General features: G+C 37.4%; 1 protein-coding gene across 4 annotated transcripts in view; it reads left to right on the top strand.

The window, feature by feature from the left end:
* Window positions 1-13,636, top strand: part of LOC122556226 (DDRGK domain-containing protein 1) — a 99,549-nt gene extending 85,913 nt beyond the window's left edge. For all 4 annotated transcript variants that reach the window (XM_043702986.1, XM_043702849.1, XM_043702922.1 and 1 more), the window contains 4 exons: window positions 1,435-1,473; window positions 10,343-10,399; window positions 12,109-12,157; window positions 12,552-13,636. In XM_043702986.1, coding sequence (XP_043558921.1) covers window positions 1,435-1,473; window positions 10,343-10,399; window positions 12,109-12,157; window positions 12,552-12,724 — 318 coding nt within the window. In that variant the 3' untranslated portion in view covers window positions 12,725-13,636. The remainder of the gene's footprint in view (window positions 1-1,434; window positions 1,474-10,342; window positions 10,400-12,108; window positions 12,158-12,551) is intronic.

The raw sequence follows: 13,636 nt of genomic DNA, 5'->3' as shown, positions 1-13,636 counted from the left end.
TAAGAAGTTTATTTAACACTGTCCACCAATCAACAGCCCCTGACAGCAATTCAAGCCTACTGTCTGTGTTTTAGAATTTTCAGAAAGGCTTTTAAAAAATTTTCTCTTTGGTCCTGAGGTGAATGTTTATTTTTATTTGCCGGAAAAATAGTGCAGGCTCGTTAAAATTTTGGCAATTCCAAATCAAACAGAAGTTCAAACATGAAGCAGACATGTATTTATGTTATAGGAAATATGAAAATGTCTTCTAAAGTTAGTATAAAATTTGGAACAGCTGCAAAACAAGCATGTCGATCATTTAAATTTAAGTAGTGATTCTGACAAATTTGAATAGGTTTGTGAAATTTATTCATACTCTGTGCACTTGTAGTGGGATATCTCTGATTATTTTTTTCTATACCTTTCTCTCCATGTGTTATAGGTATGGAATTTTCAGTTTAGTTATTTTATCAACAAGTGTATTGCTTGACCTAGCATTTGGTGATACTAAATGTTATTTTAAATGCATCAGTTGCACAGGTTTTTCTAGTTACGTTGTTTATTATTAGTATATTAGTTTATGATAACAATATTTATTGTCTTGTCCTGATAGTCAAAGGGGCTTCAAATGAGGTACACAATATAATTGAATTGCTCTCTCTTCCAAGAATAAGAAAATTAAGTAATAATCTTAGACAAAAGTATGGCTGTACAAGTTTTTCTTGGTTTGCTGTGAATTAATAGCACTGACTTGTTTTAATTATTTGTACTTGTTCTCAATTTATTTTTAACATAATAAACATTATCAGATATAATTTAAGAGGAAAGTTTAAGCAATTATTCATGCACTTTCTCACATTTTACTAATCACTTGATTAGTGAAATGTAATTTTATATGAGAAGTGGTATGATGTAGGTGGTGTGAATTAAGATTGTACTCTACATCTATTGTTCAGGCATAGTAACTTTAGAAATAATTTTACCAAATTTCATTTTTAAAACTGAGTTTGTCAAATCTAAAGTATCTTTATTTTAATTCTGAACTTTTTCACTTTTCATATGCTACCTTCAATTTTGATCTAGTAAACATGTGGCTGATGTGTTCTCCACTGGAAATGCCTGCTTCTTATTGATTTTCACTTCAGAATAAAAGACTTGTGTAATAAGGGGCCATTTTGTATTTGCACAGGGTTTAATGTTTTCCTTTCATTTCCTGCTAAAATTTTCCTTGGCTTAAAAGATATTGCTTCCATATCCCAGTGAAAGAATTTTCAATGAAATGAAAGTGAAACTTCTGCTATTGTTTAAAACAGGACTTCCAGTTTCCAGAATTGGTACAATATAATGCAGAGCTCAAGAAATTGTGACTAGCTTTGTTACACAAGATTGTAATCTATACTGAAAATTTTCAAACATTCTTCATTCTATGTCTATTTCATTTGTTTTTGTTTTCAGTCGCAGAATCTTCTGCAGGAGTTCATTGGCTACATCAAGGTAATGGTAATAATCTATTTTCCATTGATTTGCCTATTTAATCTTTTGGCAAATTGCACCAAGAACTTTGAGAAGCCAGTATAGCAGACAAATGTTCAACTTGTGTAAAATTCTTACTTGCGGTTCACGTGTTTTGGCTGTTTGATTTTTGGAACATTTCTCCATTGGTTATGAGGGAAATGATTGCTTCTAAATGTTTTAAAGTGGAGTGCATTCATCTAATTTTGCAACAATAGGCATTTTTAATATCACGCTTAATCACCTTTCTTGTTTTTCCATGGTCTGTAACTACACTACTTGTTATCCTTTTTTCCTTGTTCAATAACGTTGTACTCATTGTACTGTAAAGCCTTTTTTGTAATTGTAAACGAGAGAGAGAGAGAGAGACTGGAACAGAGACAGGCAGTTAAGTTTTTGAAACCAAAGATAGTGAGGCCCAAAAAAAGGATTGAGGGAAGCACACAATGTATGAAGGTAGAAATTGTTTCAAGTATAGAAAGGTGCCCACAGATTTTTATATTTTTATATTATTGCAGAATAGCATTTTTTCAAGTTTCCTCATTTTTAATTTGTTATGAGATATAGCGCTTAACGACATATATTAAGTTTCATTGCATTTTGTTTTGTTACTTCAGAACAACATGACGTGAAAAAGAGACAAAATGTGCAAGCCTCATCTCATAAGGATGCTGTTATTGCATGCCATGACTATGCTCTTGCATGACTAGGTATAGGACCATACAAATAAGTCCAATTTAAAGCTGCTTAAATTACAATCATTGTGAGTGGTGTTATGAGTTAGAAGAATGAGATTGAGCAATGCAATCAGTCCCAAGCAGTATGGAGCTGGCATAGTCGTTGTGGGTCAAATGGGCTTTCATCAGATGGTAGTGTGTGACAAGGGCCTCTGCTAAGTCCATAATGCTTTACATCTTTAGCAATGACTTAGATGAGAGGAGTGAAAATGGGCAAATTTACAGATGATATGAAGATAGGTGGGAAAGTTTGTCGTGAAAATGACATAACAAAGATGCAGATTATTTTTAAAATCAACATATAGCTTAAATGACTAAGTGAAAATCTGGAGGTGGAATATGATGTGGCAAAATGTGAAGTTGTTCACTTTTTAGCAGTCGAATTTTAAAAAAAGCAGCATATTATCTAAATGGAGAACAACTGCAAAATTGGGATGGAGCAGGATCTAAATGTTCATAAGTTCCAAAATGCTGGTATGCATGTACAGCACATAATTAGGAAAGCTAATGGGTTGACACCCTTTATTACAAGAGGACTTGATATGCTTCATTGCATCGGGCATTTGAGACCACATTTCAAATGCTGTGTGCAGTTTTGGTCTGCTCATTTAAAGAAAGATGTAAATACATTGGAAGCAGTTCAGAAGTGGTTTACTAGATTGGGTGCCTTGCCCTTTAGGGAACAACTGGACACGCTGGGCTTATTTTCAGTAGAATTCAGAAGAGTAACAGTTGATTTGATTGAAGTGTTGTAAAATTCTGAATGGTCTTGTCAAGGTGGATGTGCAAAGGATGTTTTCTCTGTGGTTGAGTCCAGATCTAGGGAACTCTGTTTTAAAATCGTGGTTTGTCCTTTAAGACAGAGCTGAAGAGAATTCCCTTTTCTCTCAAAGGATTGTGCGACTTTGCATCAAAAAGTGGGGTCTCTGAATACTTTTATGATGGTGGTAGGTAGTATCTTGTTGAGCAAGGGATTCAAAGGTTATTGGAGATAAATGGGAATGTGGAATTTGGAGCGCAAAGAGATCCACATGGATTTTCTTGAATGGCAGATTGAGTCTGCAGACTCAAATATGCTACTTATGCTCCTAATTCCTATGATTGTTTATTAACTCTGGGTATTCTCTCTCACTGTCTTCAGCAGACTAGAACTAATCTTAACTCCTGATACTGTAACATTCATAGAACATAGAACGTTACAACACAGTACGGGCCCTTTGGCCCTCGATGTTGCGCTGACCTGTGAAACCAATCTGAAACCCATCTAACCTACACTATTCCAGTATCATCCATATGTTTATCCAATGTCCATTTAAATACCCTTAAAATTGGCGAGTCTACTACTGTTGCAGGCAGGGCGTTCCACGCCTTACTACTCTGAGTAAAGAGGTAAAAACAATGACTGCAAATGCTGGAAACCAGATTCTGGATCAGTGGTGCTGGAAGAACACAGCAATTCAGGCAGCATCCGACGAGCAGCAAAATCGACGTTTCGGGCCAAAGCCCTTCATCAGGAATAAAGGTATTGCCCGAAACGTCGATTTTGCTGCTCGTCGGATGCTGCCTGAATTGCTGTGTTCTTCCAGCACCACTGATCCTACTCTGAGTAAAGAACCTACCTCTGACATCTGCCCTGTGTTTGGGATGGCACGGTGGCTCAGTGGTTAGCACTGCTGCCTCACAATGCCAGGGACCCAAGTTCGATTCCAGGTGACTGTCTGTGTGGAGTTTGGGCATTCTCCCTGTGTCTGCGTGGGTTTCCTCTGGGTGCTCCACTTTCCTCCCATGGTCTAAAAATGTGCAAGTGAATTGGCCATGGTGTTAGGTGCATTAGTCAAGGAGAAATGGGTCTGGGTGGGTTACTCTTTGGAGGGTCGCTGTGGACTTGTTGGGCTGAAGGGCCTGTTTCGACACTGTACGGACTCTAATATCTAATATCCCTCAATTTAAAGTTAAATGTTCATTGTGCTAGTCATCACCACCCGTGGAAAAAGACTCTCGCTTTCCACCCTATCTAATCCTCTGATTATCTTGTATGTCTCTATAAGTCACCTCTCAATCATCTTCTCTGTCACGAAAACAGCATCAGGTCCCTCAGCCTTTCTTCATAAGACCTTCCCTCCATACCAGGATGTTGCCTGGTAAATCTCCTCTGCACCCTTTCCAATGCTTCCACATCTTTCCTATAATGCGGTGACCAGAACTCTACGCAATATTCCAAGTACAGCCGCACCAGAGTTTTGTACAGCTGAAACATGACCTCATGGCTCCAAAACTCGATCCCTCGACCACTAAAAGCTAACACTGTATGCCATCTTAACAACCCCATCAACCTGAGTGGCAACTTTCAGGGAACTATGCACATGGACACCGAGACATCTCTGCTCATCCATACTGTCAAGAATCTTACCATTAGCCCTATACTCTGTATTCCTGTTACTTCTTTCAAAGTGAATCACTTCACACTTTTCCGCATTAAACTCCATTTATGACCTCTCAAGCTTATCTATTCATGCAAATATTTAACAATTTAATACCATTGAATTAGTCGTCAAATCCATTTGAAATGCACCCTAATTGAAAGAAATTTAGACAGCTTAATTTTTTTAGAATAGATTAGATCACTTACAGTGTGAAAACTGGCCCTTCAGCCCAACAAGTCCACACCGACCCTCCGAAGAGCAACCCACTCAGACCCATTCCCCTACACCTAACACTACGGGCAATTTAGCATGGCCAATTCACCTAACCTGCACATTTTTGGACTGTGGGAGGAAACCGGAGCACCCGGAGGAAACCCACACAGACACAGGGAGAACATGCAAACTCCACACAGACAGTTGCCTGAGGCGGGAATTGAACCCAGGTCTCTAGCGCTGTGAGGCAGCAGTGCTAACCACTGAGTTTAAGATGCATCATGCAAAAGAAATACATGCAAGCTATTATTTGAAAGGGAAAGATTAGTTAATATTTCAAATGTTGCATGCACAATATTAGCTTTTCTCTTTTCAGATATTTGTTGAAATGAGATTATTAATGATTTGTAATTTGCAGACCTCAATTAACATCACCCACTCAGATGCAAACTGATGGGATGGGATTGAGATTTACTCCCTACAATTTTACTTCCCACTGATTTCACTAGAATATGGAAGCCATTATGATTAGATTAATTTTTCAAGTGGGTTAGGTTAGATTAAAGCGATTGCAGTTTTTTCCCCCCTTTTTCTTCGTAACTAATGTAAAAACTTTCAGTTTGTTTCACACCAAAAGCGATTCTTATTTTACCTTCAGTAAAGGTTACAACAGCAATAATTGCTTGAAAGACTAGGATTTAAGCTTTGGGATAAAAGATATAGTACAGATTTCAAGAAGATTTTTTTTTCCCAGCAAGTGGTAATACTTTGGAATCTGCTGCCCATGAGGTTAATGAAAGCAGAAACTTCCCTGTGTTCAAAAGCAAATCAAATAAGCTGTTGAAGGAAATAACATTATGGTTATGGGGATAAAGCAAGAGTAAGAGACTGACTGACTGAATTGTTCTGCAGGGAGCTAGCATAGACTCAGAAGGCTGCCAATCATAATGCCTTTGACTATGATGTTTGTGGAGCTACTTTTTTGATGCTTTAGAAATAGAAGGAGATTGGAAAAGAGCAGGAGTTGTGCAGAAGACTGGTCAAAGAAATGGGTCTTGAGAGTTTTGAAGTGAGAAGAGATTAATGTATCTTGCAGGTTGTACTGGATAGGCTGTACTTATTCCTGATAGGAAAACTTTTGCTTGTTATACGGCCGGTTTGCGATGCAGAGTGATGCCAACAGTGTAAGGTTCAATTCCCCCACTGATTGAGGTTATCTTGAAGGACTTTGCTTCTCAAACTCTCCCCTTGCCTGAGGTATGGTGACCTTCAGGTTAAACCACCACTAGTCATCTTGATACATTTCCACATGGTAGACTGATTCGTAAAGTTAGATTACACATGGTCCAGGGAGAGGTAGCCAATTGGATACAGAACTTGCTTTATGCTAGGAGAGAGAGGGTGGTGATAGATGGTTGCTGTTCAGACTGGAGGCCTGTGACCAGCAGTGTACCACAGGTTTCGGTGCAGTGTCCACTGTCGTTTGTCATTTAAATAAATGATTTTGGTGAGGAAATAGGAAACATGGTTAGTAATGACACCAACATTGGTGGTGTAGTGGACAGTGAAGAAAGTTATCTAAGAGTACAATGGGATCTTGATTAGATGGGCCAGTGAGCTGAGGAGTGGCAGGTGGATTTCAATTTGGATAAATGTGAGTTGCTGCACTTTGGTAAGACGAGCCAGGGCAAGATTTATCCCTGGGATGGGGGCCTTCAAAACTAAGGGGCATATTTTTAAGGTGAGAGGAGAAAGATTTAAAAGGGACCTGAGGGGTAACTTTTTCATGCACCGGGTGGGTTCGTGTGTCGAATGAACTATCAGAGGAAGTGGTAGATGCAGGCACAGTTCCAATATTTAAGAGACATTTGGATGGGTACATGAATAGGAAAGGTTAAGAGGGATATGGGCCAAACGCAGGCACACAACACTAGTTCAGTTTAGAAAACTTGGTCAGCATGGATGAGTTGGGTTGAAGGATCTGTTCCGTGCTATAGAGCAGATCTGATAGGACTATGGTGAATTTGCTTTTGGATACAAAGTGAACTAGGTAGTGACCAAGAAAGTACTTAAGTGACATGCTGATAGGTTTTGAGCAATTGAGATTGCAGGACTTTGTGTAGCTTAACTGTTTCATCTTCTCCCAAAGCTAACTTTCTCGCCTTTTTTGATAAAATGGCATTCCTGCCCAGTGACGATATTAGGAACACTTCTGAAAAAAGCACACTCCTTTTTGAGGTTGCAAGGTAACTGGCACTCTCCCCTTGCTATACCTCCACCCTCCCCTCAGCTTTTCAGTATTACAATAAAAATTAAATGTTCTGACTAGTCAAACATGCCTTATCTGTAAGAAAAGTAGATGAACACCTCCTCTTTCTTAGTGATTTATGCAGCCAGTGAGTAGGCAAGAAAGAAACCGCAAGATGAGTAAAAGGTGATGTGACTAATTGAACACAAATATTATTTGAGCTATCCTACTTGGATGAATGGAAGTGGCTTATAAATCAACATGCAGGCTTTATTGGTACTATAGCAGTTTTATTTGAGAACCTATATCTTCAGCAAAGACTTTAAAGCCCATCTGCAATGACTAGTGAGCTTCATGAATGGATAGTTCTAGGATTTGAACATCTGGTCAAGAAGCATGAAATTTAGCATGCAACAAGTACATATGCAATTTTTGAATAAGACTTTCTGATTGTAGTGGTGATTGTAGTAGTAATTTTGGTTACATTTCAATTAATTGTTGAAAATTGGATAGTAATGGTTGCACCAAAATAAAATGTGCTATTTTAGATTCCCTGATATGCAAATGTAACAGCTTTATTCAGTCATGGGAATGTGGGCATCACTGGCTGGCTGACCATAGTCACCCTTGAGAAGGTGGTGATGAGCTGCCTCCTTGAATGGCTGTAATCCATGTGCTGTAGGCTTACTCACAGTGCCTTTAGAAAGGGAATTCCAGCTTTTTGATCTATCGACACCGAATGAATAGCGATATATTTTCAAGTCAGAATGGTGAACAGCTTGGAGGGGAACTTGGTGTTCTCATGTATCTGCTGCCCTTTTCCTTCTAGCTGGAAGTGGTGGTAGGTTTGGAAAGTGCTATCTAAAGGATCTTTGGGGAATTTTTGCAGGGCATTTTTGCAGACAATACACACTCTTGCTACTGAGCATTGGAGGTGAAGGAAGTAGATGCTTGTAGCTGCTTTGTCCTGAATGGTGTCAAGCTTCTTAAGTGTTGTTGGAGCTGCACCCATTCAGGCAAGTGGATAATTTGTGCCTTGTAGATGATTGGATAGGTTTTGGAGAGTCAGGAGGTGAGTTACTCACCACAGTCTTCCTAGCGTTTTGACCTGCTCTTGTAGCTACTGTTTATGTGATGAGTCTAGTTTAGTTTCAGGTCAGTGGTTAACCCCAAGAATGTTAATAGTGTGTAACTCCATGATGGTAACACCATTATATGTCATGGGGCAGTGGTTAGATTGTCTCTTAGCTCCAAGTGGTTTTTGGCATGTTTATTCCCCCATTTGATTTGGTCTTGGTTTATGGTTTTCATCCTCTACCTAGTCAAACTTAATATTCTTTAATAAAAGCAGAAAAAACAGGAAATGCTCAGCAATTCAGTCAGAGAGAAATTTCAGAAATGTAGTTTTTAGGTTTTAACAGGTGAAAATAGGAAGAACAGGAGGAAAGGTCTGTGATAAGTTGGAAGATGGGAGGTGTTAAATGAACAGTTATTTACTTTGATGTTTTTATGATCATCAACAAAATTAATTACTATTGTAAAAATGGGTAGGTAGTAAGACAAATTTGTGTACCTGAAATAGTCAAAAAGTGATAGACATATGAATAATGTCAGTATGTAGATCACTATGAAGAAGGTAGGCGTATATCTTCAAAGAGAAAATTGCAAGTAAGTAGGAGGCATTCGATATTGACAGTACAGTACTTGGTAAGAAATGATGGAATTGTAATTTCTTGTGAAACTGAGGAAAGACCATTGTGGTCTATGACTTAATGCTGGAATCATTAGTCATTTTGTCCAGAGCCTTTACAGTATAATGTACTTGTGAAAATCTCATTACCTGTCGCTGTATGATGTTCTTGTCTACTTGGTAAAATAGTATTTAAAATCACTTTGGATGTCAACTTTGCTGAAGCTGTACTAGAGAAAGTGGCAAAAATAGTTTGTCAAATTCATGCAGAAAGCCAAGACTGTTGCAGAAAAGTGATTTGCTGTACCTTGTTCTGTGAAAGAATATATGGTGGACATTTCTTACGGACACTAAATTATGAAAAGAAATGTTAACATTGACCAAATTTCTGGACTGATGTATATTGATTATAATCCTTGACCTCAAACAGTTTCATAGTAAATTGGGCACTAAACCTTCCCTCTTGGACTTCTGTTCAAATCAAATGCAAATTGCTGCAGTTGAATTATCCTGTGATTTTTCAGTTTGTATACTTTCCAAGCGGTGGTCTTGTGGAAACAAAACCAGCTTGATAATAGCTTTTACTACTTGACTATGGTTGAAGTTGTTGTCATAAAATTAAGTTTGCATCCAAATTTTTACTTTGCTAATCAATAAGTGTTAGTAAGGTCTCTTAAACTTCCTTAGACATACAATTCATTGAGAAATTTGACAATTTCTATGCAGGCTAATCTTTTAACAATGTTTAAAAAGACAAGCTGCTCATGCATGTTCTCTTCCTGTACCACTGATATTATTGCACATTGGTCTATCTGTACCATTTCCTCACATCACCAGGGAAGAACAGAAGATGGATTTTAGCAGCTCCCAGCTATGAGAACTGAATTCCATGGGCTGGTTGCAACTTGATTTTTTCAGTCCATAGTCATCAGTTCTCCAGCTTGGCTGCTCCACCCTTCAGTATTTCTTCAACCTAGTCACCTCATCTGAGCAATTGTTTCAATAAAATGTTTTCAATTTCTCAGTTATCTTGCCTGTTACAGATAACTTGTTTTTATTTGGATGTGGCCAGTATTGCAGATCTGTCTTGCAAATCTGACAGCTGAACAAAATAAAACAGAAATAACGGGTGCTACTTGATCAAACAGTTGGATAATATTTTTAACACAACTTCTATAAGATTTTTTTTCCTCCACAAATTAATTTATGAGCAAGTCGGGGTAGGATGGAAGTTAACATTTTCCAGCTAGAACATTATCAGTAATTTAACTTGTGTGTTCCAACTTTAATCTTGACAGCCAGTGGTTATTCAATTATACCCAGCATGAGACTTTCTTGCTAAGTATTTGTTGATAAATTGCTAGCAGCTGAGGGCTTTGTTCATTTTTGGCAAATTGGGACTGGCATTTAAATTCTCATTTTGTGTAAATGCAGTAGGATTTTCAGTGATTTTTCTGTTTTTAATCTTTGGAAATCCGTTACTATACTGCTATCAAGAGCTCTGGATGACCACTAGAGTAAATGTTTTTTTTCCCTGTAGAGTATGAAGGTTGTTCTTCTGGAAGATCTTGCTTCTCATTTTGGCTTGAGGACACAGGTAAGTGATCTTGTTTTTCAAAGAAAAGCCGCCTCCTTCCAGTTAGAAGTAAAAGGAAAAACACATTCAGTAAAGCACCAACAACACTTGTTTTTATTTCCAGCTCTCAGAATATCCTAAACTTTGATACAACCATTGAAATTTGAACTGCAAGTACTGTTGTTAATGAAGGCAAACAACTTTGCCCAAAGAAAGCTCTTATTAAATGGAAATAGATATATAATGATTTAAAGTAGCTCCTGTGTGTAATCTAATTCTTTTGTTTATTCGTTGCACAAAGCAGACTTTCAATTTGAAGGTTTATTACAATGATTGGTCATGTTGTTCTTAAAACAAAATGTAATTCTATTCTATCATCCCTAGGATATTGTTATAAGGGACAGACAGTGTTCTTCAGCATTTCAGTTCTAAATATTCATTGTTAAAAATCACACAACACCAGGTTATAGTCCCAACAGGGTTATTTGAAGCACTAGCTAGTGGTTCCTAATAGACTTGTTGGACTATAACCTGGTGTTGCATGATTTTTAACTTTGTCCACCCCATTCCAGCACTGCTAAATATTCACAATTATCTAGTAAACTTGCCATTTTGACTTCAGTATTACAAAATATATTTAATTTTTCTGAAGCATTAAACACTGCTCGGTGAGGTTTTTAGTAATACCAAGTAGGAACATTTCATATCAATTCCTGACTAAATTGTCTCCAATCATCTCCGCTCCCAGAGCATTGTTGAAAATATTCCTTGTGGCAGTCTCCTGGTTCAAATCATCATCATTCACATTGTCAGCATAAAAACAGCAAGACCTGGACAATATCTAGGCTTGGGCTGACAAATGGCCACACAAGTAACCGGCAAGGCCATCTCCCACAAGACAGAATCTAGCCATCTCCACTTGACAGCTAATGGATTAGTATTACTGAATCCCCCCATTAGGAACATCCTGGGGGGTTACCATTGAACAGAATGTGAACTGGACTTGCCATATAAATACAGTGACTATAAGACAGTTCAGAGACTAGGAATCCTGCAGTGAGTAACTCACCACCTGACTCCATAATGCCTGTGCATCAACTAGGTACAAGTCAGTAATAAAATGGATTACTCTTCATTTGCTTGCATGGGAACACCATCACTTGCAAGTTCCCTTCCAAGCTTTTCACAACCCTGAATTGTAAATATATTGCTTTTTCCTCACTGTTACTCGGTCAAAATGCCAGAACACCCTCCCCAACAGCATTCTGGATGTGCCTACATAAAATGGACTGCAACGGTTCAAGAAGGCATCTCACTTTTATAAGAAAGTAAATGCGAGTTCACATTCCCTGAAAGAAATTAAAAAAGGATGAAGTAGGGACAGGAGTAACTATTTTGATCCCTCATTTAGGGTTGTTCTTGAACCCAGTCTCCTAGCTCAGAGATAAGGACACTACTATTGTACTACAGGAGCTGTCCTGACTGAAAATTTTGATACTTTATAATCAAAGTATTCATAGATGTTTTCATACACTTCTGTATGGGTGGAATTTGAACCCAAGGTATTGGTATAGAAATGGGGACACTACCACTGCACTGCAAGAGATTACCCTCTGCAGATGATAGGGCAGTTAAAATAGTCTTAATGCTAGCATGTGTTTAATGGGTTATTTTAGAATGTTGTTCAGTATTTTTGTTTGTCTTTAATTTTTGTTAAATTTTATTTGAAGGAGGCTATTAACAGAGTCCAAGATCTGATTGCTGAAGGAACTCTGACAGGTAAGCCACTAGTGCATTTCATAGTAAAACATTACTGATAACTTATTTAAAGTTAATTCTGAATTGTGCATTTTTGTGAATAATTAATGCAGGGGCAGTTGAATGAATTGGTGGAATTATGCAGAAGGAAATTATTTTCAGAAAGACATTGCTCTCTGGTTTTGTTTTGTCTAATCAACCTTTTCAGAGATGTTATTACACACCTCTGGTGAAGGTGAGATGTGAACCTCAACCTTCTGGCTCAGACGTAGGGACATTATCACTGAACCACCAGAGCCTTTTGTGTTTTTTTAATTCTCTGATTAGATAGCTGACAATGTAGAGCATAAAGAAACCTATTTAATGTGTTAAGAAGTATAAAATTCACAATTTACGAAAGTTAATTTTCTTCTAGGTGTCCTGGATGATCGTGGAAAATTCATCTATATCACTGAACAAGAACTTGCAGCAGTGGCTCAATTTATCAGACAGCAAGGGCGCATTTCGATAGTTGAACTGGCACAAGCCAGCAACACTCTAATCAATCTTAATCCAGAATCAAGGTCTATTCCTGAAAGTGTGGCCTAATATTTACTCATTTAAATAAATATAAACCTACAAAGTTCATCTTAATGGTGTCTGTTGCACATGAATTAAACTTTTGTTCTCAGTCTATCTAAATGTATTGACTTTTTTTTGCTTAATTTCTTTTATTCCATTTCCTGTTTGTGAAAGATTCTCCATATCTTCAGTTGCTTTTGCTGACCCATCGCCCACTTTATTGTCTGTCTGTCTGATTAAGTTACTTTAAGCAAAATACTGTGCCAAATAACCCTAGTGACAATTAATAATTCATTACTTGTGTTTGTAAATCACCTTGAGTAACAACTTGTATTCGTAGTTGAAATTAGATATATCCTTAATAGTACATCTTCTCTGCACAGTAGATTGCTAATAAGTCAGGATGGCCTGGCAGGATTGTTAGAATATAACTCAGAAACCATAATTTTGGGAAGAAAACATTGTGAAGGTGTCTGGGGTTCTATATTAGCTTCACTGAGACATCTAGGAATAGTAGACTATTTGCAAAGTTCCTCTTTGCAGCGTTGCTATGTTTCTATCAATTTGTGCCTAAAAGTTAGTGTCTTGTGTTATACATAACAGAGGACTTCTGCTGGAACTGTAACATGTAGGTTAAATGTCTGAAATTACCATTTACCAATTATAATTTGGTGTAGATATGGTAAAACAAGTTTTATATGAAAAGTAACATTAGTAAATTGTAATCTGCATTCTCTACAACATTGTCACATTACTGTAATGAGTAATGTGTATTTTGTAACTAGTATTTTGTCGTGCACCAAATATCAGCTAATTTTACATGGAGCTGTAAGATAAATCACTCCTTTGTTTGATTCCTGGTTTGGAACGGTTTTCAAAACAGATTTTGAAAAATTTTATTGCAGGTATTTTAATAAATAAAATTCATTATTTAATTCA

This window comes from Chiloscyllium plagiosum, chromosome 1 (genome assembly GCF_004010195.1).
Source record: "Chiloscyllium plagiosum isolate BGI_BamShark_2017 chromosome 1, ASM401019v2, whole genome shotgun sequence".
Classification (NCBI taxonomy): Eukaryota; Metazoa; Chordata; class Chondrichthyes; order Orectolobiformes; family Hemiscylliidae; genus Chiloscyllium; species Chiloscyllium plagiosum.
Note: the sequence above shows the minus strand (reverse complement) of the source record. Positions and strands in the feature narration are given on the sequence as shown.